At 41.4% G+C, this 25,458-nt stretch overlaps 1 protein-coding gene across 6 annotated transcripts in view; it reads right to left on the bottom strand.

The window, feature by feature from the left end:
• The window catches only part of PTPN12 (protein tyrosine phosphatase non-receptor type 12), a 150,578-nt gene extending 141,671 nt beyond the window's left edge, over positions 1–8,907 (bottom strand). For all 6 annotated transcript variants that reach the window (XR_012156837.2, XM_073328578.2, XM_073328580.2 and 3 more), the window contains exon 1: positions 8,563–8,907. Coding sequence is in view for 5 of the 6 variants with exons in the window: in XM_073328578.2 (XP_073184679.1) it covers positions 8,563–8,661 (99 nt within the window). In the remaining variant the exon portion in view is untranslated. The remainder of the gene's footprint in view (positions 1–8,562) is intronic.
• Between the last annotated feature and the right edge of the window lie 16,551 nt (positions 8,908–25,458).

Raw genomic sequence — 25,458 nt, 5'->3', positions numbered from 1 at the left:
GATAACTGGGGTCCACCACAGCAGCTTCCTGGCTGCTTGTCACTCAGCCCCCCATCAAAAGTCACATCTGTACATCTCCGAAACAATAGCCACAGTAATGATTTCCTTCTAATTTGTCTGAAACGGAATATACAAATGAAAGGGTTGCCCACTGAAAATTATATTTTGTAAGCAATGTTTAAAAAAAAATACCATTCCACAAAGCTTCAGATACCCCTAACGCAAGAGTTATTGAAACTATTATTCAATCATATTGTTGCAGACAGAAGTAAAAGTTTATGAACATTTCTAGCAAAGAGACCCTTACAACTGCTCATGTTATGGCTGGCCTTTCCTATTAAAATTGTCCATAATGAAACTTTAGCTGAATTACAACCAAAAGGTGTGTCAGACTGGAAAGAGTTTTGACAGAAATGTTAATTTAAAAACAACTTAGTAACAGAAGTCATGTTTAAATACTAAAATGCAATTCATAGAAGTATCCAACCTATCTCAACAGGACACTTCTCTCTTATGAGACCATACTAATCAGAGTGAAATTACATGTGATGGCGTATTTACATAGTCTTAGGAAAGGCCCAAAATAGACACTTCGCCTAACCCCCAAAACAGGAGGATTTAGTACCTGAGGAAATGTTGAAGGCAAGTCCTTCAATATGGGTCAAAGTAGGTCAAATTTTTGGCCCTCCAAGTTTAGACACACTTGATGTACACTTACAAATAATAAAACTGCACCTGGCTTATTAGAACTGTAAGAATAAAGTCTGTTAAAATTATCAGTTATGTAATATAATTACGGGTCAGTTCCTGCAAGGTAATGGATGCCTTCAATTTTCATTGAACTCAGAGGGAGATGAAAGTGCTCAGCACCTTACAAGTTTGAACCCTTTCTTAGTATCAAGACAGTTACAGTGTTTGGTCATATCTGATTTTGACTTACACCTGCTAGATATAGAGAATGTGTTAACCACTCTTAGATAAAGCACAAAGGATAAAAAGTAATGAATCTGTTTTTTAGCATCTTTTCTCTGCTAAAGCCTTCTTAATAGGTTGAAGTTAATTCTGTTGAAATTCAACATGTAGCTTATGCAAGTCCACATGAGAAAAACAGAGAAGCAGCTTTGTACATTTATATTTAACCCTAAATGTTATTAACATGAAACCTGCTCAGAAGGAACTGAATTCTTGAATTTGTCATCTCATGTACAGTAACGCCTCACTTGAAGTCATCCCGATTAACGTTGTTTCGTTGTTACATTGCTAATCAATTAGGGAACATGCTCGTTTAAAGTTGCGCAATGCTACCTTATAAAGTCACTTGACAGCCTCCTGTTTAGTCCACTGCTGCAGGAAGAGCAGCCCATTGCAGCTAGTTGGTGAGGGCTTGGAACCAGGGTGGACTGGCAGCCTCCCTATCAGCTCCCCACTCCCCTAAGTTCCCTGTGCAGCAGCCACCCAGCAGGCTATCAATTGCCAGCAGTTCAGCTCTCCCTCCCCCCATTGCCATGTGCTGCTCTTGCCCTCTGCCTTGGAGCTGCTCCCAGGAGCCTCCTGCTTGCTGTGCAGGGAGGGGCCTAATGTCAGGGTGTCCCCCTTCCCCTTGCTCCTGCACCCCGCTTACCCCATCTCCATAGAGCAGGGGGACACACAACAGACGGAGCTTCCTGGCAGCAGCTGTGGTCTCAGCTTGCTGATTAACTTAACAAGACAGTGTACTTAAGAGTGGGTCAGCAGTACTTACAGGGGAAATGCACATCTCTCTCTCACACACACACAGTGTGTGCGTCTGTCTGCCATGCTGTCTCCCCTCCCTCCATTCCTGCTGCCATGTAGAGTGTGAGACTACCTTAAAAATGAGTTAACTCCTGAAGGTTCAGCCAATTGCTAGTTCATCATTTAGCATGAAGGCATTCCCTGGGAAATATCCCACCCTCTGATTTCACCACCTCAACCAAGCTTCACAATCATCATTTCTGAGTACAGTATTAAACTGTTTGTTTAAAACTTATACTGTGTTTGTGTGTATATATATATAAATAAAAAATGTGTAAATAAAAGTGTGTAAAAAATATAGTCTTGTCTGGCAAAAAAAATTCCCTGGAACCTAACCCCCCCCATTTATATTGATTCTTATGGGGAAATTGGACTCGTGTAACATCGTTTCGCTTAAAGTCACATTTTTCAGGAACATAAACTACAACATTAAGTGAGGAGTTACTGTATTCTTAAGAATTAAAAAAAATAGTCAACTACTTCTTTGTCTAAACAGAACAGTTAGAAGTTTATCTTTTGGACACAAACTACTCATAATGCTTTTCTGGTAAGCTTCCAAACTACATAACTGCATGCTTAATTTGAAAAAAACAGTTGAGAGGTACATCAGTTGTATCTGGCACCAAAAAGTTCCCAATAGAAGCAAATTAATATTAAGACAGTCTTGCCAGAAAAGTGTTGCCAAACTTATTTTTAGCAGATCATTTGCATTATTTTCTTCTGTTATGGAACTTACACAGTACAGTAGAACCTCAATTTCACAAACACCAATCTTACAGACAAACATATGAAACATTTTTCCCTAATGGGGTAGGAGTGGGATGGAGATCACATAACTAAAGTGATGTTGATGAAGGACAAGTTAACATCCCTTAACATTCCAGTGCCTTCAGTACACTGGAAATCAGTTTGCAATGGTTTGAAGACCAAGAAGAAAGTGATGCAGTGCAACATGCTGAAACTTATAAATCATACCTTCTGCAATTTTCAGCTTTATGAACTTCTTTATTTTATGAACTCCTTAATCCCCAGTTTGTAAAATAGACATTCTACTGTATTTAAACTGAATTTGTTTATCAATGCACATAATCTTTATTCATGTATTTGAGTATTCTTGCATTGTGATTTGTTAGAAGGATATCAAAATATTACTTCTGTCTAACAATGTTATGTCTACTTTTCTTAAGAGTAATATCTAAAGTTAGAAGAAAGGCTATATAGGGGTCTCCACCTAGAATTGAAAGACCTGTTACCCCTATATAGTCAGTAACTTTCCCCTTTTGTTTATGTGGTGTTTCACAAAGCAATAGGGAAGAAAAAACATTTAAGAATAGGAACAGATGATTGTGAACACAGAAAATGGCAAGGAGACTAAGAGGCTGGTATAGCACCAGAAGCAAATTTTTTTTTTATTGTCTTGATTTCAAATCAACACTCCATTTAATACTTCTTCCTTAAAATATGACAAAATTTTCATTAACTTACAATCTGAGCAATCTCAATCGAATTGGGTTGCACAAGCTGCTAGGAAATCCTGAATTTGACACTACACTGAAGGTAAGCTATTTCAATTAGTTGTAGTAATGATCTAATTGCACAGTACAAAAATATATGAAACTGCATGTAATGTATAATTTATCCTGTAACTACATACAGATCCCTGTATTTAGGGAATTTTTTTTTATAAGTTTGATGGTTTAGACAGTCTTTTGGTACAAAAACCAACCAACCAAAATTCTTATTTCTTGAGGTCTTTCAATTATAACCCACAAAATATCGTTTACACCACTGCCATAGAAAGCTTTGACCTTCAACCTCTCTCTCACACATACATACTACACACACATACTTTGTAGAAACCAAGGATTAGGCCATGCTTTCCATGTTTGTACAGCAGCAAGCAAGCTTACTCTTTTCAATAAACAATGCTGAGTAACACTGTTCACTTACAGCTAGATTGTACATACGAAACACTTGACAAGCGATCTGCTAATAAAGTACTGGCACTTTTTGTACTTGGAAGCATGATCATCAAAATCAAATTAATTTACTTCTGTCCGAATGGATTTGGTTCTCTCTGTAAAAGACTAGCCAATGACACCTGGATTATATCATACTTTGTAAGTATTCCTTGTATTCCTACACCTAGAAGATAATAAGGTGATAAACAACAGTCAGCATGGATTTGTCAAGAACAAATCATATCAAACCAACCTGGGGTGACCAGATGTCCCAATTTTATAGGGACAGTCCCAATATTTGGGGCTTTTCTTACACAGGTTTCTATTACCCCACACCCCCATCCCGATTTTTCACACTTGCTCTCTGGCTATCACTACCCTAAACCAACCTGATAGCTTTCTTTGACAGGGTGACAAGCCTTATGGATAGGGGGGAAAGCGGTAGATATGGTATATCTAGACTTTAGTAAGGCTTTTGATACTGTCTCCATGACCGTCTCATAAACAAACTAGAGAAATACAACCTAGATGGAGCTACTATAAAGTGGGTGCATAACTGGTTGGAAAATCATTCCCAGAGAGTAGTTATCAGTGGTTCAGTGTCATGCTGGAAGGGCATAACAAAGTGGAGTCCCACAGGGATCAGTTCTGGGTCTGGTTCTGTTCAATATCTTCATCAATGATTCAGATAATGGAATACAGAATACACTTAAAGTTTGCGGACAATACCAAGCTGGGAGGGGTTACAAGTGCTTTGAAGGATAGGATTAAAATTCAAAATGATCTGGACAAACTGGAGAAATGGTCTGAAGTAAACAGGATGAAATTCAAGAAGGACAAATGCAAAATATTCCACTTAGGAAGGAACAATCAATTGCATACATACAAAATGGGAAATGACTGCCTAGGAAGGAGTACTGCAGGAAGGGATCTGGGGGTCATAGTGGATCACAAGCTAAATATGAGTCAACAGTGTAATGCAGTTGTTAAAAAAAGCAAACATAATTATGGGATTTATTAGCACAAGTATTGTAAGCAAGACATGAGAAGTAATTCTTCCGCTCTACTCCGTGCTGAGTACGCCTCAACTGGAGTACTGCCTCCAGTTCTGGGTGCCACATTTCAGGAAAGATGTGGACAAATTGGAGAAAGTACAGAGAAGAGCAATAAAAATGTTTAAAGGTCTAGAAAACATGACCTATGAGGGAGGATTGAAATAATTGGGTTTGTTTAGTCTGGATAAGAGAAGACTGAAAGGGGACATAACAGTTTTCAAGTACATAGGAGGTTGTTATAAGGAGGAGGGAGAAGAATTGCTCTTCCTCACCTCTGAGGATAGGACAAGAAGCAGTCGGATAAAATTGCAGCAAGAGCGGTTTAAGCTGGACATTAGGAAAAACTTCCGAATTGTCAGAGTGCTTAAGCACTGGAATAAATTGCCTAGGGAGCTTGTGGAATCTCCATCATTGGGGATTTTTAAGAGCAGGTTGGACAAACACCTCTCAGGGATGGTCTAGATAATACTTGTCCAGTCCCCTGCACTCAAGGCAGGTCTAGATGACCTCTCCAGGTCCCTTCCATTTCTATGATTCTAAGGTCAGTCATCTTATATTTCACCTATCTGTTCCATTAGTCATACTACATTCTAGTTTCACCCTTCCAATGGATTTTCAGTTATATCAGCAGCATTATTACACTGTTGAATTCATTAACATTTTTGCCTTTTAACATCATATACATCCAGGATGATTAGTAGATTATTAGTTAAATCGATCATATAGCCACATCATCTTCCTTAACTCCTCCTCCCAACAAATCCCTGACACCTATCTATAAAGTAGTGAGTCTTTTTAACCTTGATTGAATAAACTAATGTAGGCCACTATAATCATCATCTATGGGAAGAACTAAGACATGAAATGAAAGAACTCTTTTCAATTGCATTCATCCACCACTCCACTCCTATTTTTAGACTCCACTTCGGCTTGGAAGCGGAGTGACGAGTAACAGCAATTCTTTTTCCATCAACTTGCCACTGCTTAACAGCAACAGTACTTCCTGTCCTTAAATGTGAAGGCACTGCTTCCCCCCACCCCACCCCCAAAAACCAAAAACAAAAAAACACTCCTCTGCATCGTCTCTCCTTATCTTTAAAACTGAAGGAGGAGAGACTATTTCTCCCGTTAGTTTCTCTCACCACCTCCTCTTCACCCTTCTCCATTCCCTCAAAATCTCAAAGACAGAAGCTTTAATGTTGCTACGTAAAATAGGTGTGGCAAAAATGCAGTAGCCATACAATGATAAACTACTTACAAAGAGAATTTGCATTCTTGTGGTCAGACCCTTTTACATCTGCTTGTGAAACAGAAACATGAAAGAAAAGTCCTTCAATATAGTACTAGAACACTTTAACTACAATATTCTGGCTCCCCAACTCTCCTTTAACATATTAGTCAAAGTTTTTTTTTTCTCCCAGAAATAGAAATGTGCCATTGAGTTACAAACAGAAAATGTTAAAAAGGACATCAGAAACTTTGAATCTAGTCTCTCCCACCCCACACTCTCCTGAAGGCCTGAGAGTTCTTTCAGGTAGCACATCTGCCCTTCAGTTCTCAGCAAATTTTTGGTTTTACAACAACATTTTTTTATAAAGGTTTTCCATGCTTGTGGCTATGGGTAAGTTCCATAAAAACAGAGGAAGACCACCAACTACACAGCTGAAAATAGCAACATTAATTACACAGAGTGCTGTCAAATAAATGCACAACAGAAAAGTTTTCAAATCTTTCTTAATAACCTAAATGTTACTTGTAATAGTAAGTAAAAAACATTACTACATATGTATTTTAAGTTGGTATCCCTTAGTATACTGCAACTTTAATTCTGGGCTGCCAAATCAAATATGAAATAGCAAAACTGTAGCTATAAAATACAGGAGTTCTTATATTGTCAAATATTTGCTCTGTAAAAAGACTAAATCCAACCCTGTTTAAAGCATTCAGTTTACATATTTTTTCCATTTCTGTTTTTTTAATATACACACATACATACACTTCCTTTACTTAGAACAATAGTCAGCCTTACCAGCACAATGTAACTGGATGTCAGTCTGTGTGTTAAACAGGAGTTCCTTTAATTACTCATATTTTCAAGATTAATTTAAACAGATTAAAAGGATTGGAATCCAATAGATTTAAGGCTACATCTTAATGTAATTTGCAAGGAAAGTAAAGCAAACTAAGAATTTATACCTCTTAAATCAATCTTGGTTTACATGTGGTTTCCTCCTTCCTTCCCTATTCGTATGGCTCGTTCAGTGGACCAGGATCAATAAAATCTTTTCCAAATGGTATTCTTGTTTCCCATCCAGGCCCTGCCCACCCTGTATGAAATAGTTACTTCCCAAAGTCCACTTCCTCTTCCATTCCTCAGACCTGAAACTGCTCCCAACGCCCCTGGGTCTTGCACAATATCCACAGCCTCCTCCCCACATTTTAGACAATCCCTGATGTGACATTTACATCCAGATTTTTTTGTTCCCAGACTATTATCAAAATGAGATCTAAAAAGACTAAAAATACATAAGTTTCAGAGTAACAGCCGTGTTAGTCTGTATTCGCAAAAAGAAAAGGAGTACTTGTGGCACCTTAGAGACTAACCAATTTATTTGAGCATAAGCTTTCGTGAGCTACAATGAAGTGAGCTGTAGCTCACGAAAGCTTATGCTCAAATAAATTGGTTAGTCTCTGAGGTGCCACAATTACTCCTTTTCTTTTTAAAAATACATACATTTTTATTCTAAACCCCACCAGGTAATACAACAGGCTACAGCCGCATATTGTACATGCAGTCTGCTAACCCACCACCCCAAAACCAGGTTAAGTTATATTTCATATTAAATGTTTAAACAACATTTAAAGTCACACTGACATATTCACCTAATGAGGTCCATTGTTCCCAGCTCAGATCACCCACTCAGCTGATCAAATCATTTCAAGCATTTTAAGCGTCAGAATAAGGAAAAACAGATAAAAAAACCAAACAAACGGTGAATAAACCTGCCTCTAGATTATATCCCCTCTCCTCCTGTATGCACATGCAGACACAGGCTACAGGAAGGCTGCTGGTGAAGTGATCTCAAAGGAAGAGAGGATGAGGGATATAGCCTAGGGGTTGCAGTGGGAGGGGGAGTTGAGGGAAAGATGCTAGCCTCCAAGAACACACCTACCATATTTTCTCGGAAAGGATCAAAAGGGGGTTACAACGACAAATAACTGAGGACAGAAGATGCCAGACTACCCAAAGTAGCCATTATGACCCCCCACTATCGCCGACAGAAGAGGCCACAAAGACATATCCTGGAAAGGAACAAGACAGCACCCGCACCGAGAGTACCCAGGACCCTCCTTATCGCCTCAGGAAAGCGGCTGGGTTCAGGAGAGGCGGTTCTGGGCTGCTGTGACAATAGCAGACTGACGCGGTTAGCGAGAAAACACTGGAGGGTATCCACTCTCCTACTTCCTCCCAAAGAAGGGTTCCGGCTGGGGATCGCAAGAGCAGCCCTTACACGAGAGGCTGCAGGCCAGCGCCCGCTCCCCCAAACCGGAGCTGGGGCAATGTCCCGGCTCCGGGTTACACAACAGGAGAGCTTAGGACACGGGCTGAGAGGGCTACAATGGCAGCTCACGCAGGGGGATGCTACACCTCCCCCCACCCCATACACACCCCACCCATCTCCTCTCCGCCCGCTTCTCCTGCCCAGCCCACACGGGACCCTCTCCCCTGCCCCCAGGCAGCGATGGGAGCTGAGCGCTCCCACCCCCCTCACCATGAAGTCGCTGGCGAAGTTGTCGTCCCCATTGTGGTCCGTGTCCTTCATGGCCTGGACGCGCTGGATGAATTTCCTCAGGATCTCCTCTTGCTCCATCCTGCCTGCCGAGCCGGAGCCCGAGCCCCGGCCGCCCCCACACGATCCCCGCCGCCGCCTCGGCTCTCTCAGGCCGCCCGCCTCCCCCAATCCCGAAGCCTCCCCTCACACAACTTCCCTCCGGCTCAGCGCCACCCGGCCGCCTTCTCCATCCTGCCTCCGGCCGCTCGCCCCTCCCCACAGCAGTCCCTGCAGCCGCCGCCACCACCGACACGGTCAGAGAAGGGACACGACGATACCAACCCCCACCCCCCTCCTCCCGCGCAAGCGCGGGAGCGCCACTCAGCATTTTCTTATCCCGCACTAAGAGTCCGACCCCACCCCCGGCTCCTACCATTGGCTCTTTGTTCAATAGCTTCTCTGTGATTGGTTGTACAGAACATCAGTCACCGGCCGTCCCTCCCTTTATTCTCCTCCCCCCTCAGGTTCCCGTGGATAGGACCTTCCTGAAGCGCTCTGCATGGAACTTTGGGAGGGACCACTTAAGCGAGCAGGGGGAAGAATGTAGGGGAAGTCAGCGGAGAGAGGCAAGCTCAGTGTGAAGAGGGGTGCGGCTCGCTGTAGTGACTACACGTCCCAGGGTGTAATGCCTGATGAGCGGTGCACGCCGGGAGCTGTAGTCCGCCCTGGGCTATGTCCCAGGCTGATGAGAAGCCAGTGAATGAGGGAGGTTCTTTAATCGTCTCATGGAAACACACAAAGCAAAACCCTCCATGCCCACGAGTGAGGCTTGGACTAGGTCTGAGTGATGGAGTCTCTTTCTTCCAGCGGAGCTTGCCAGTCCACGTAGGGTGGCCAGACAGCAAGCATGAAAAATCGGGAGGGGGTGGAGGGAAATAGGAGCCTATATAAGAAAAAGACCCAAAAATCAGGACTGTCCCTATAAAATCGGGACATCTGGTCACCCTAAATCCACAACACTGTAATGAATATTCGGAGACAGGAACTGCATTAAAGTGAGAACATGTACCGGTAATTTAAGAATACAGCAATATTTAGAGCTCTTGTAATTAGTCCCAAAATTGGCATTATAAACCCCAGAACTTTAGAGTCAGGGTTAAATGCAAAGAAACACAGACTCGTTAAAGTATAGAAATAAACAGCTGAAGCACTAAAACATCCTAATTCTGCTCTATATGACCTTATTTTAAATTCTTAACTCCAAATGAACATACGTTTTTGCCTGGGATTTTTTTTATTTAAAAATACCATGCATGAAGATAAAACCAGAAAGACATTAAAAATGCTACCCAACGTGACTTCTCTAATGAGCTGCAGACATGAAATATCAATCTGTTGTTGACTTTTAGGGCCACAGCCACTGACTATCATGCTCTGGCTACTTTGCAGAACGCTAGAGCTATGCAAAACAGCTGGAGCATACTGACCAGTTAAATAAAGCTTGCAGGTGCAGCACCTACTTTGCATCACCAGAGGAACACAAAGCAGCTAGAGCATACTGGTGAATCTGGCCCTTAACTGACTACTATTATTTCCTGTATGAAAGGGAACATAGATTGTAGGAAGGGCTTAGTGATAATATTGGGGTACTGTGAGGAGTCTAGGGTTGAGCTGGGTGAAAAATTCCTGATAGAATAGTTTTCTGTTGAAAAATGCAGTTTAATCAAAATCAAAACATTTTATGGGAATATGTCAATTTCAATTACATTTTTGATAGAAAAAGTCAAAATAATTGGTCATTTTTGATATGTTTAATTTTGATTTTATCATTTAATTTAAACTTTCATATATTGTTTCAGCATTATCAAAATGATTCAGCATTATCAAATAATTTTTATGTATAAATTACTTTATTCAACATTATCAAAATGAAATGTTTCAATGGTCCTGAATTGATTTTTTTTTTTCTAATTTTTACTTTTTGTGCAGCAGGAAATTTTGTAAGTTTAGGCTTTTTGTTCTAATTTGGAATGGAAAAAATATCAAAATGCAAGAATTCCTTCCAAGATTCAAATTCCATTTTCTGAGCATCTGTAATCCTGGAATTCATAGATTTTAAAATCAGAAGGAACTGTTACTGTTGTGATAATCAAATCTGACCTCCTGCATAACATAGGCCAGAGAATTTCACTCAGTAATTCCTGCATCGAGTTTAATAATTTTGGGTTGAACAACAGCAAATACTTTAGAAAGACAACCAATCTTGATTTAAAATTGTCAGGTGATCGAGACTCTACCACATTTCTTGATAAATTGTTCCAATGGTTAATTACCCATTAAAAATGTGCATTTTGTTTCCAGTTTGAAGTTGTATGGCTTCAGTTTCCAGCCATTAGATTTCATTATGTCTTTGCCTGTACCCACATTGCAAACTGGGAGGATTACTGCCTGAGTTAAAGTGGAATGTGGGCGCTAGTCTAACCTGTACCTCCAGCTGGGTCAACTAGCCTGGATGTAAAGCACCACCAAACCCAGGTCAGAGGCTTCTGTGTGTGGACGGTAGAAGGGTTAGGGGCAAAACATGGGTAAAAATCTAGGTCAGCTCTGCAGTGATGACACTGTATGGGTATGTCTGCATTGCAGCGGGAACAAGCCTCCCAATCTGGGTAGTCAGATTTGTGCTAGCAGGGCTCAAATTAGTGTGCTAAAAATAGCAGCATGGAAGTTGCTGCACTGGCAAAGGTGTGGTCTAACCACCTGAACTCAGTTCCAGGGGGTTTGATAGGTCCCAGTGTAACCCACACACCTCCTGGGTGTGGTGCTCTGTCCCCTCTAGTGGCACCAAGACCACTTAGAGATTAAGGAGTCTGCTCTACAACCTTAACTAAAGGCCAAGTGGCTTTTAGCTCATGCAGTAGCAGCTCCGGAGGTCTCAGGTTCAATCCTGCTGATGACCGGGGTCTGTCAATGTTACACCAGCTCACGTGGCTAGCCATAGTCTCTGGTGGTGCAGCAGTTTCCATAGGGCTATTTTATTTTAGCATGCTAACTCAAGCCCTGCTACTCAGTCTGTGAGGCTTGCTCACAGTTGCAGTGTAGCTATACCTGTCGTCTACTAGAATGAAGAGACTTCTATCAGATATGTTCTCGTATTGTACGTTCTAATGTACTGTGAACATGTCACCTCTTAACCTCTTTCTCTTTCACAATCTCAATTAAGCCTATTAAGACCTTGTCTATACTTAACAGGTTTGCTTCTTTATTTTGCCCATAGCTTATTTGGGTTCACACACCCTCCACACTTGCTACCTGGTCATCCCCGGACCTTCTTTGTCCTAATCCAAGCCAGGATAGACAGAGGGACCCAGATAACATTGGGATTCTGCTGGAGCTGATAAAGGTGACAATTACCTCCTCAGATGAAATGGGAATGGCCTTCAACAGCTCCAACTCATCTCAACTAACTCTTCTTTCCCCCAAAGCGGCAGTTATTACAGTCTTTAATACCATCTAACAGAGTGTCAAACCAGAGGGTCCTTCTAAAAGCTAAAGGGAACAAGAAGCGTTGTTAAAATGAAATCCTTTCTTAATGGTTTACATTTCAAATGCTTTATCCATTTTCCCTTCTTTTTTGTATCTTTAATAAAAGGTTAAAAGGACTTGTAATTGTGTTTGCCATGGTACTAAGTGACTGCATTATCTACATACCAAACCCTGAACCTTTGTTAACAATGTTTGAGGCTGGACAGTGACTGAGTTATGTTAATACTTTCGGCCTATTTATTCCATCTAAATTAATACAACAGTGAGGAGGTCATACGGTCGTGATGAAGACGGATGTGGGGGGCCTTGGAAGGCCAATGGGGATGTGGTGAGCCGGGATATGGGAGAAGCAATAGAGATAAGAGGAGATGAAGAGTATGAGAGGGCTGTCTGTATCCCCCATTCATGCCAGCTGCAATTGATTTCTTTCTGCTCCAGAAGAGGTCTTTACTTTGGTCAGGAGGAGTCTTGCCATGGCAAACCTGATCCCAGGAGCCAGCAGGCAGGTATGGAATCTTTAAGGAGCAGCAGGTCAGAGGGACATACATTAATGTTGAACCAAGCCAAAACAAAACATTTAGTTTAGTTCACCAAATGGAAACATTTCAATTCAAATCTCCAAATGTTTCATTTTGATCAAAAATAGCTAAAGAAATGTTTTGACATTTCCACATAAACATTTTTTGGAATTTTTTGATACTCAAAATAAATTTTGAAATATCAGAATTTCCCACATGCTAGAAATTCATGTTTTTAACCAACTATACTCTACAATAAACTAATTAACAGATGTATTTCTACATTCTCAGAGAGTTCTTTCAGTACTCAGAGACTAAGGCCATCTCGACATTCCAAATTTATGTCAACCTAAATTATGCCAGCATACAGCTGCTGCAGTTATTATATTGCTTGTGTGTGCTTGGCTCCTTGTGTCACTGGTGTGTGTCCTCACCATGAGCGTTTGTAGCAATGCAGAGTGCAGTGCACCATGGGTAGGTATCCCACTACGCAACTCACCATCATCGAGTGCAGGGTCTTTTGGGAAGTTTTTGCAATGCCTGATGGTGACAAAATGAGCCACGCAGGGGTGAATATGAGCATGGGATCAGCTTCCCATAATGTAGAGTTCTCCATCCCATAATTTCATCTTCATCCCACATTTTTGTGCCTTCTTTTCAAAATCTCACAAACCCATGCATTCCTCCTTGCTGTCCACCATCCCTGACAGAAGCATGGCACTTGCACAACAAGGAGTTGTGGGGAACATGACGATTCCTTGGAGGCTAGATTCCTGTGGGACATAAAAAGAAACAATTCAAGGTTGTTGGTGGCATTCATGGAGCAGCTGGAGACGGTGGAGCACCGGTTCTGGGCTCGAGAAACAAGCAGTGAATGGTGGGATCACATCGTCATGCAGGTTTGGGAGGATGAGCAGTGGCTGCAGAGCTTTTGGATAAGCAAGGCCACATTTCTGGCTCTGGTACTGAACTCGTCACAGCCCTCCAGCGCAGGGACACCAAAATGAGAGCTGCGCTACAGCTGAGGAACGAGAGGCAATTGCACTGTAGAAACTTGCAATGTCAGATTGCTATTGGTCAATCAGGAATCAATTTGGAGCCAGGAAGTCCACTGGAGGGGCCATTGTTGTCATAGGCACCAACTCCGTGGGTTCTCTGGGGCTGGAGCACCCATGGAAAAAAAAATAGTTGGTGCTCAGCACCCACCAGTGCCTTCCTCTCCCCCCAGCACCTCCCACCCACCAGCGGCTCTACTGATCAGCTCCTCCCCTCCCTCCCAGTGCCTCCCACCTACCGGTGATCAGCTGTTCAGCAGCATGCAGGAGGTGCTGAGGGGGAGAGGGGGGAATGGGGGCAGGAAGAGGCAGGGCAGGGGCAGAGTGGGGGCGGAAAGAGGATGGATCTTGGGGGAAGGGTTGGAGTGGGGCGGGGCCTGGGGCGGAGCTGGGGCGGGAAGAGGTGGGGCAGGCTGAGGACTTGGAGGAAGGGATGGGGTGGGGGCAGAGCAGTGGTCAAGCACCCCCAAGGATTTGAGTAAGTCAGTACCTGTGGTTGTTGTGTAAGTGTGAAAGGCCATTAATCGCCTCGTGCTATTAAGGACTGTGACTCTTGGCAATGTGCAGGACATAGTGGATGGTTTTGTAGCAATGGATTGATAGATGGCATGCATATCCCTTTTTGGCACCAGACCACCTTACCACAGAATACATCAACAGAAAGAGTCACTTCTCTATGGTAATGCAAGCACTGGTGGATCACTGGGGATGCTTCACAGACATCAATGTGGGCTGGTCACGGAAGGTGCAAGACATGAGCTTCGATAAGAACACAGGACTGTTCAGAAAGCTGTAAGGGGGAATTTCTTTCCTGATCAGCTGATTATCATTGGGAATGTGGAAATGCCAATAGTGGTCCTGGGCAACCCAGCCTACCTCTTGCTTCCATGGCACAACATTGCCCTCAACAGCACCAAAGAGTGATCCAACTAAGCTCAACAGGTGCAGGATGACAGTTAAATGTGCCTTTGGTCATCTGAAGGGTCGCTGACATTGTTTATTTACAAGATTGGACCTCAGTGAGAAAAATATCCCAATGGATATGGCTGCCTGCTGGGTCCTGCATAATATCTGTGAAGGACTACAACAGGGACCAGCAGCAGTGCTGGGTGAAAGCAAGAGAGCTGCAGCAGGCATACCAGAAGACCAGGGAGGCCAGCAGTCGATCATGTGCTGAGCCATAAATTGGCTTTTACAAAGAGCTACACACCATCCTCAGTGGTGAGCCTCCTGGCCCAGCAGCACTTTACGTCATTCATAAAGTTTACCTTTTACTTGTCACTCTCAAGAAGAAGGTAATTAAACTGTTCGTTGTCAGTTTCATTTTGTGGTTCTTATCCATAACCACAATGCAGTTTGCTATTATGTTTAAATAACCCTCAGAGCTGCATTTGCCTCTATTTTTAAATTCATGGAAATATTTCAGTTCATATCAGCTTCTGTAAAACTACTTTTTTCTAAGACTAAAAGCTAAACTTTGGGCCTAAATGATCTGACCATGTCCCTTTAACGTGCACTGATATTCTTATTTGACACCATATAATTGAATTGCATTTTGAAGATTATGCCGTATATGGACTTTAAATTTATAATAAAATTGTGGTAAGAGGGACTAGAACTAGTAATATAATGCATAAGACATGTTGATGAGACTCAAGAAAGTTGAGCTATATCCTCTGAATTCCCCATGACCTCCTGATCTGAAGAACATGTTTTTATGGCAGTTACTAATGAAAGCCACTTTATAGGCCAAATTCATTTTCTGTATCAGTGGGTGCAACTCTTGATTTTAATTGTTTCTTAAGGGAGGTGGTGGAAGCCCTCTCACTTGGCAAACAAAACTAGGCACCACAAAACTCTGGAAAATGTATTACAGGGAGCAATTCTACATCAGAATAGGTCTTTTCTATCTAACTTCAAACATTCCATGGGTAAAACCCTAGCTCCACTAAAGCCAGTGGAAGTTTTGCCATTGACTTTCAATGGACAAGTTTTCACTTTATATCTGTATTAACACTCACTTCATTTAATATTACATAACAATAAGCTCATTAATATTCCTATCTGTTTATCTGAAAATACATCAATAGTTCTGTTGTGTAATGCTGCTCATTTCAGAAGTGGAAGGAAGGCTACACACTGGCTTCCAGAGTGGTCCAAGAATATGATGGTGACACCAGGCTCGTTCATGTAAACAGGAAATAGAACCAGGATGTAAACTGGACTGCTTCCATGTTCAGTAACATTAGCTAAAAATAAGCTTGTGAATAATGGTAGGAAAGCCAATTCTGTTTGCAAACTGTTTTTCAGATTGAAGCTTGTAGAGTCTTATTAGTAACAAAGCTGAAATAAAAAGATTCAAATAAACAGGACTGATCCCTTTAACGCCACAGTTAAGGTTGAGATTTTAACATAAAATTCATTAAATTTAATCAAGGTGAACTACATAAATAAATAAAATTGCATGAATATCCATATAAACTTAATATCCCCAGTACTCATGCTCATAACTATAGTCAGCACATAAACAACTCAAAACTAGGCTCTCTTTTTAGGTCTCCTGAAATTCCACTAGCCAGCTCTGCTCTAGAGTGATGTTATAGAATGTGTTGTGGCATCAGCCTTATCAGAAAATACCAGGGGAACATGGAAAAGTCAACAGGGAACTCAGATAAAATCCCAAGTTTTTAAACGTATGCCCAGTTTCAATTTAAAAATACTCTAGAGAAAGAGGTATGGTATAGTCATTAAAATATCTTTTTCTAGAAATAAAAAATATTGCAAAAAATGAAACTGAGATCTGCTTAAACTGAAATTTTACATGAGTAAAGGCTGAGTACAGAACTGGGAGCTAGGAACTCCTTGTTGAGAATTCTAATCCCAGCTCTAAACCTGACACTGTCTTTGATCTTGAGAAAGTCACTTAAGGATAAATTTTCAAAATTATCTACTAATTGTGTGTCTCAGTTTCTGACTGCCCAACTTTAGGCATCAAGAGGCTAAAACTGCACACCCAAAATTAGTGATCAACATTTTCAAAAGTGTCCGTATCCTCCATATGCCCCAGTTCCCTCAGTTGTAAAATGGGTGTGACAGAATGCAGAAACAATACTTAATCACTGGGCCCTTCCCCCACATAGATGTTTTAAGGAAAATAATGGACAATGTAGCCCATATAGTCATATGGTGTGATAATAATCTGTGTGTAGGAGGTCATGAAGTCATAAGATCAAAATACACATGCCCTAAAATATTGCTTTAAAAATGCAGCCTGTCACAATTCCAATTTTATGGTCAAGTGCTGCTTGTGATGCTGCAGTTATTATTAACTAAAGGGCAAACAGTTTTCTGATTCAGTGAATATGAAAAAAGATGACAAATGTGGTGATTGTGGTTTTGGGGAGGGCTTGTGGCAGTGGTCATCACAACGGATATCTTTCCCTTCTGATCTGAACATGTGGGACCTCAATATAAATAGATACTTGTTATAAATAGTAGAATATTTCACTTGTACAAACATGATGAAACAAATTAAATGCAGATCATGCTGAAGATTGCAATGGAGCATGCCTCTGATATTTGACGAAGCTCAGCTCAAAAGATAAGTCTTTCAAAGAGAAAATTACTGGCCAATAGAATTAATTCAACGTTGTGTGCAAAATTTTACTAAAGGTTTTCTCCAACTATAGATTTCCATTTGCAATATTGTTCCAACTGCTACATTTCAATGCATATAAAAGGCAAACAGTACCCACCCGGAATACGGGAAAGTCAGGTTCAAATCCCTTCTCCAGTGAATATCTAAGTATTTTATGCAAAGTGGAAGACCTTCAGCTGGCCCCGGACTCCTTCTTATCAACACAACACACCATCGAACTCATTTCAGGTAAGCCATCTGACAGCCTAAGATAGTTACACTCACTAAGAACCTGAATGTCTTCTGATCTTTTCTGATAAACTTTGCCATTCCAACTCATCTTTTATAGTATGCGAAAGTCACACAATACAAACAATATTAATAACTTGGAAGTTGTCAGACAGCCTGCCAAATGCAAAGAAATTAAGTTAATGATTAAGCCTAATAGAATATTTTACATATTAGTGGGGATGGAATGAAGGGAATGGAGCAGGGGAACTGAAATCTGTACGTCAACCAAACTCTTGCTGCAGCTGGGCACATTTCATAAGTGCAATATATTGTATGTACTTGCTGGAATAAACAATGTACATGATGCACTGCCAGATGCGTAGGCACTGGGAAGCTGTCTGTCTACATGTGATTTTTTAAAAAATACATCCATTAGCCACCTCAAGGATCAAAATGCAAAATCCAACACTTAGTGCCATCTGGATATCTAGTGCTCTCCAGGGGCCTTTGTGGCTATGAACTGATGAATAAACTACACTCATCTACACATGTAGTTTGTTGATCTGTGACAGATATTAAATGAAATATCCATATTCTAAGTAAGCAAAGTATAACTCAGCATAGAAGTACAGTAATATGTTCATTTTATTAGTTCCTTTCAGTACACCATGTGAGAGAAATCATACTGCAGCACAGTAATACCTGGCAGACCTTTCAAGGAAGTTGCACACTGTTTTTTCAATGGAGGACAAACACCTAAGATACGCTATGCCTTTTACTCCACTGAAAGTCATGCCACATGTCAAGACATACTGCACTGAGCATTGGTGCTGGAATATTGATACTTTGTGACTGCAACAGTCACAAAAGGATTTGAGAAATAAGAAGCAAATAGGTTTCACTTTTATTTCCTGTTCTGCAGTACATATCCTATGTTAGATATGCTGTTTAGACAGTTAATTTCACACAAGCAATTATTATGTTGGTGTATTGTATGGTAAATAGCCAATGAAGAAATGGTTAGGAAGCCTGCCAGAATAAGACACTTAGTAGATAAAATGTCACAAGTAGAAAGTCATATTTGGATATAGGTAAGAACAGCCCACCTGGAAATTCTAGCATAATCTACTAGAATCCTTCTCCTGGATTTTTGGTGTTTTTTTTACTGAGCACCAAGTCCCCAGGAACCAGTAGCTCAATAACCCTGTTACTCTTTCACCTAAACCTAGTTGACAACAGGAATCAGTAGGAGCTACTGTAGTTGAACATTTTGAACTGCAATTTCTACCAGAGAACACTACATGTAGCAGAAATATGGAAAATGTGACTACATCCAGATCCACACAAACAGATACTTTGTAGTAACGCTCTCTTTGTTTTAGTAATTGTCACCTCACGGTTTGATCTTGCTCCTATTGAAGTCATTGGGAATTTTGCCATTGACTCCCAAGGGGGCAGGTTCAAGCCCTGAAAATATGCCAAGATATACTTATAGACTGTATTAAGTGAAGTCAACAAAGTTACACTGATGAAAAACTGGCATAACAGAGTAAAGAATCAGGTTCTCTGTCTCTACTGAGCCAAAGCCCCAGAATGATCCCAATTCCTTGAATGTTAAGGAGCTTAATCTAGGTGGGATCTAAATTTTGCGGTTTAAGCCCATTTTAACTCCAACCACATATGAAACTGAGAATTTCACATGACTGAGCTGAGTTCATGCAAACCTGGATTCAGGTTTGCCTGAAAGGTTTGCGCTTCTTAATGAAGATGTTTACATGTCTTAGAATATGGTTTGAATTTTGAGTCTATAGAAAATTTTAAATCTGGTGGTTTTCACACAGTTTGAAATTTTGCTTTGAGCATTTTGTCCAGTTCTGTTAAATTCAAAGTACTGTGCTCCAAATGTAAGATTCTAAAAATTAATTTTAAAGAACGTAAAAGTTTGACTTAACCACTTCTGAGTGCCATTGGTGGTTCATACATAGCATAGCTATTAACAGAATTCTTACATGAAACAAAAATGATTACAGGTCTAGAAAATGTAACCTATGAGGGAAGACTGAAAAAAATTGGGTTTGTTTAGTCTGAGGAAGAGAAGATAGAGAGGGAACATGATAACAGTTTTCAACATAAAAGGTTGTTATAAGGAGGAGGGAGAAAAATTGTTCTCATTAACCTCTGAGGATAGGACTACAAGTAATGGGCTTAAATTGCAGCAATGATGGTCTAGGTTGGACATTAGGAAAAAATTCCTAACTATTAAGGTAGTTAAGCACTGGAATAAATTGCCTAGGGAAGTTGTGGAATCTCCATCATGGGAGATTTTTAAAAGCAGGTTAGACAAACACCTGTCAAGGATGGTCTAGATCAGTGGTTCTCAAACTGTGGGTCGGGACTCCAAAGTGGGTTGTGACCCCATTTTAATGGGGTCACCAGGGCTGGCTTAGACTTGCTGTGGTCCGGGGCTGAAGCCTGAGCCCCACTGCCCAGGGCCGAAACTGAAGCTCGAGGGTTTCAGCCCTGGGCGGTGGGGCTCAGGTTACAGACCCCTTGCCTAGGGCTGAAACCCTTGGGTTTCAGCTTTGGCCCCCCTGTCTGGACTGGTATGGCTTGTACTTTGGCCCCCCCGCCCAGGGCAGCAGGGCTCAGGTGGGGGTCAGCCTTCAGTCCCTTCTCCTGGGGTTGTGTAGTAATTTTTGTTGTCAGAAGTGGGTCACGGTGCAATGAAGTTTGAGAAAGCCTCGTCTAGATAATACTTAGTGCAGGGGATTAGACTAGATGACCTCTCAAGGTCACTTCTAGTCCTATGATTCTAGGATTTTGGTGTTCCTTTGAAAGTAAGTGCTAGACAACAAGGCTAATGTCTCACGAGTACAAACAACACATCAATGTTCAGCATGTCAATACTAAACTAACAAAAGCAAAGAAACTTGAAGTCAAGTCTACCACTATATATTTTAAACATTTGTAATGAGCAATTGTCATAATAATAATAGTAACTAATAGATGTGCCCAACCAGCAAAATCCCAATCTGAATCTAACTTTTCCAAAGTTTAGGTGCACCTGCATCTTGGACTTGATTTTAGACCTATCTCCAACAATAATAAAGAAGTATAATAATTTGCATTTCTGGTTGCAGAATTTAGGTTGAGCTTGCTGTAGAAAACAGAGCCTTGCTTATATTGCACCTTCTATCTGAGAATCTCAAAACATTTTACATACATTCATTAACAGAATATTCTTGTGGGATGGGTATTATGTCCAATTTACAGATGAGAATACTGAGGCACACAGACTTTTTTTTTACTTTGGCATGGCAAAAAGAGAATTAGAGGTAGAGCCAAGAACAGAACAAAAGAATAAACACACCTTTGCATAATGCTGCATGGACTGAAGTGGCAGTTGTCTTTTTCTTTGTAAAACTCCTCTTGACTTTATTTCAGTGGGAGCTTGCCTGGGTAAAGCCTGCAGGATTTGTCCCAAGGAGAATATAATACATTGATGCTATAGTTCAAAATGATTACAAGAGAGTATATTATCCATACCTATACAGAACTGAACTGTATATATTGTATCTTATGAAGCTGTTCCTGCATAAATATGTCAAGTCCTATTACTGTCACTTAATGCATTAATGCAAGGGCTCCAAAATACACAATACATGCTAAAAAAAATGTAAAATGCATCATTATTCATGAAAGAATATTTTACTGACCATTTTTATAGATTAATAATTCATCTGTTTAAAAAAATTGAGAGAAAAAACCTAGTTTACACAACTTTATGTATCATTATCCTGACAAATTTAATTTTAAAAGTTAGGTTAAAGGAGTGCAAATGATTTGAAGCCAGTCAAAATACTATTTTTGGCCATTACTACCTCAAAACACAACCCAGTTGCTTCACACTGTATAATGGAAATGCTTATATAAACACTTACTACAGTTCAGCTGGATATCAGTAACTTTAAAATTACAAAAATCCTAACGAGGAATCCTTGTGGCACCTTAGAGACTAACAAATGTATTTGGACATAAGCTTTCGTGGGCTAGAACCCACTTCATTGGACGCATGGAGTGAAAATACAGGAGCAGGTATAAATACATGAAAGGATGGGGGATTGCTTTGCCAAGTGTGAGGTCAGTCTAACAAGTTAAATCAATTAACAGCAGGATACGAAGGGAGGAAAAATAACTTTTGAAGTGGTAAGAGAGTGGCCCATTACAGACAGTTGACAAGAAGGTGTGAGTAACAGTAGGGAGAAATTAGTATTGGGGAAATTAAGTTTAGGTTTTGTAATGACCCAACCACTCCCAGTCTCTATTCAGGCCTAATCTGATGGTATCCAGTTTGCAAATTCATTCCAGTTCTGCAGCTTCACGTTGAAGTCTGTTTTTGAAATTTTTTTTGTTGAAGAATTGCCACTTTTAGGTCTGTTATTGAGTGACCAGAGAGATTGAAGTGTTCTATTCTGCTTTTTCCAACAGGAGATGCTCATATTGTTGTTTTTTAAACTCCCATAAGGCACCAAAAATTGATTCTTTATACAAAGAGGATGAATTAGAAGTGCTGCTATATAGAGCTCATAGCAGTTAACATCTAGAGATCACTTTTTATTGTATTTGGTTTTTTCCCTGCATGCCCTGCCAAAGGATTTTAGTGGATCTTGGTTCTCTGCTACCTTAAAGTTGCCCATTCCTGGGTTAAACGAACATCTGTCAGGATGGTCTAGGTATATTGGGTCATGTCTCAGTGCAAGGCTAATGGACTAGATAACCCCTCAAGTTCCCTCTATGTCCACTTATAACAATAGGTACTGAAATTGTAGATAAGGCCCATAGTTCTCTGTGGCAACTGCAGGCATATTTCTGTAAAAAATTCCTATCTAACCTACTGCCTACCATGACAATGAGGGAGCAGACATCTCTTGATACTGGAATCCACTGCTGCTTTCAGAAGAAGCAAGTAGGCCATGATCAGACTTCTTTTTGGATCCACTACATGAGACAGCTGCTATTTGTACTCTCTCAGGCCCACTACAAGAGAAGGGGAGTTGGACATCATTGACTGTTGTCCAGGGATTCTAGTCTGAACAAACATTCTGCAGATCCAGATTCTGTGCTTGTTTCTATAGCTACCAAATGCTGCTAGTCCCGGTACAAGTGCAGTCATGGGAAAATAAAGACTGAATGATCCTGGGTCCATCAAAACTTTCATATTCTAGATGTTGTTTTTGGCTAATTCATGGTGGTAGGATTGTGTTCAGTTTTCTTTTATGAGGATGGTGCAAAATTCCAAAGCAATGATTTGCGCAGGCAGAGACACAGAAGCAATCTTGCAAAAATCCCACATCACCTTTGCAAATAATATGCATGGAAAATCCCAGTTTCAACACTGTGGAAACACTTGAAAGTTCTGCATCCTAAGATGAGTCTTTCAGAAAGGATGAAAGTGCTGGGGTAGAGCCTATATATACAGAAAATCAAATGTGTAGCCAAAACAGATTGCAGAGGCTAACAAACTCCAGAAAACTCATTTTCCCTTTTGAATTTGTTTTCTTTCTTTTGTTTGTTTAATCTCTGTAGGAAGAGGGTTCTAATCTTCCTACCTGCGCTTTGTAGGCAGAACAGAAATTAGGGTTGCCAACTTTCTAATTTCAGAAAACTGAACACTCCTGCCCCGCCCCTCTCCCGAGGCCCTGCCCCTACCCCGCCCCTTGTCCAAGGCCCTGGCCCCTGCTCAGTCCATCTCCACTCCCTCCACTGTTCACGCTCCCCTACCCTCGCTCATTCACTCATTTTTCACAGGGCTGGGGCAGGGGGTTGAGGTGTGGGAGGAGGTGAGAGCTCCTGCTGGGGGTGCAGGCTCTGGGGTTGGACTGGGGATGAGGGGTTTGGGGTGCAGGAGGGGGCTCTGGGCTGGGGCCAAGGGGTTTGGAGTGTGGGAGGGGGCTCAGAGATAGGATGGGGGTTGGCGTGCGGGAAGGGTTTGGGGTGTACACTCCGGGTGCTGCTGACCTCAGGCGACCCCGGCATTTCCCAGGGATGGAGGAAGTCCACTTGACTCCAGGGAAGCAGCCAGCATATCTCTCCGGCTCCTAGGTAGGCCAGAAGCCAATGGGAGCTGTGGGGGTGGCGCCTGCAGGCAGGGGCAGTGCACGGAGCCCCCTAGCCACCCCTCCATTTAGGAGCTGGAGGGACATGCCGGCCACTTCCCGGGAGCCATGTGGAGCCAGGCATGGAGCCTACCTGCCCCGCTGGCGCTGGCGGACTTTTAGCGTCCCTTTTCGACTGGGTTACTTTTCAACTGGGCGTTCTGGTTGAAAAATGGATGCCTGGCAACCCTAACAGAAACTGGCAGTCTATTTAAATAGGCCTGGTTAGCCTTACCCAGCCTTTGGTGGACTGATGTTGGTCTGCCTTTCTTTGGATGTAGATCAGCTTTCAATGGGCATCTGGTCTATTCTCTTGTGTATTAAAGTTAGATCACAATCAATAGGATGATCAGAAAAAATCTGAATTTTCAGGCATTTTACTGAAATTATATTAGACTCTGCCAGAAGAAATCATTTAAAGGGATGTTGACAAAACTGATAGGATCACAATTTAATCTCCCTTTCCTCCTGATCTTACATATGTTTGCAAATACCACATAATTCTTTATGGGTTAAATTTTTCTAAGAATTAATTTAAAATGCCTAATTTTGAGATTGCATCCAATTTTGTTCCCACAAACTTTAGTGTATGCCCTAAAATTTGCATATACAAATGAAATTTTCATGCAAAATTTCATCCTACCCTTTGCTTGCAATATTGGACCCACAAATTGCAAGAAAAATTGTGTGTATATTTTTTAAAAAATTGACGGCACACTTGACAATGTGACCCTAAACATGCAATAACTTGCTATTGCTTATTCAAAAGGAAGAGTGAAACAATCTCACAAGTCACAGCAAAGGTCACGCCAGCATTCTAAGCAACAATTTGTTTGTATGAAAGATAGCAGGAACAGCACTTAAAAGTTGCACATGCAGAGAAACAAAGGAATGAGATTTTTCTATTACAGCATTATATTAGAATCATATAATCATAGAAGATTAGGATTAGACGAGACCTCAGGAGGTCATCTAGTCCAACCCTATGCTCAAAGCAGGACCAACCCCAACTAAATCATCCCAGCCAGGGCTTTTTCAAGCCGGGTCTTAAAAACCTCTAAGGATGGAGATTCCACCACCGCTCTAGGTAAACCTTTCCAGTGCTTCACCACCTTCCTAGTGAAATAGTTTTTCTAATATCCAACCTAGACCTTCCCCACTGCAACTTCAGACCATTGCTTCTTGTTCTGTCATCTGCCACCACTCAGAACAGCCTGGCTCAATCCTCTTTGGAACCCCCCTTCAGTTAGTTGAAGGCTGCTATCAAATCCCCCCATATTCTTCTCTTCTGCAGACTAAACAATCCCAGTTCCCTCAGCCTCTCCTCATAAGTTATGTGCCCCAGCCCCCTGACCATTGTCATTGCCCTCCGCTGGACTCTCTCCAATTTGTCCACATCCTTTCTCTAGTGGGGGCCCAAAACTATATGCAATACTCCAGATGTGGTCTCACCAGTGCTAAATAGAGGGGAATAATCACTTTCCTCGATCTGCTGGTAATGCTCCTACTAATGCAGCCCAATATGCCGTTAGCCTTCTTGGCAACAAGGGCACACTGTTGACTCATATCCAGCTTCTCCTCTATTGTAATCCCCAGGTCCTTTTCTGCAGAACTGCCACTTAGCCAGTCGGTTCCCAGCCTGTAGCAGTGCATGGGATTCTTCCTTCCTACGTGCAGGACTCTGCACTTGTACCTGTTGAACCTCATCAGATTTCATTTGGCCCAAACCTCCAATTTGTATAGGTCACTCTGGTCCC

This window comes from Lepidochelys kempii, chromosome 1 (assembly GCF_965140285.1).
Source record: "Lepidochelys kempii isolate rLepKem1 chromosome 1, rLepKem1.hap1, whole genome shotgun sequence".
Lineage (NCBI taxonomy): Eukaryota > Metazoa > Chordata > Testudines > Cheloniidae > Lepidochelys > Lepidochelys kempii.
The sequence above is the reverse complement of the archived record's forward strand: the minus strand, read 5'-3'. Positions and strand labels throughout refer to the sequence as shown.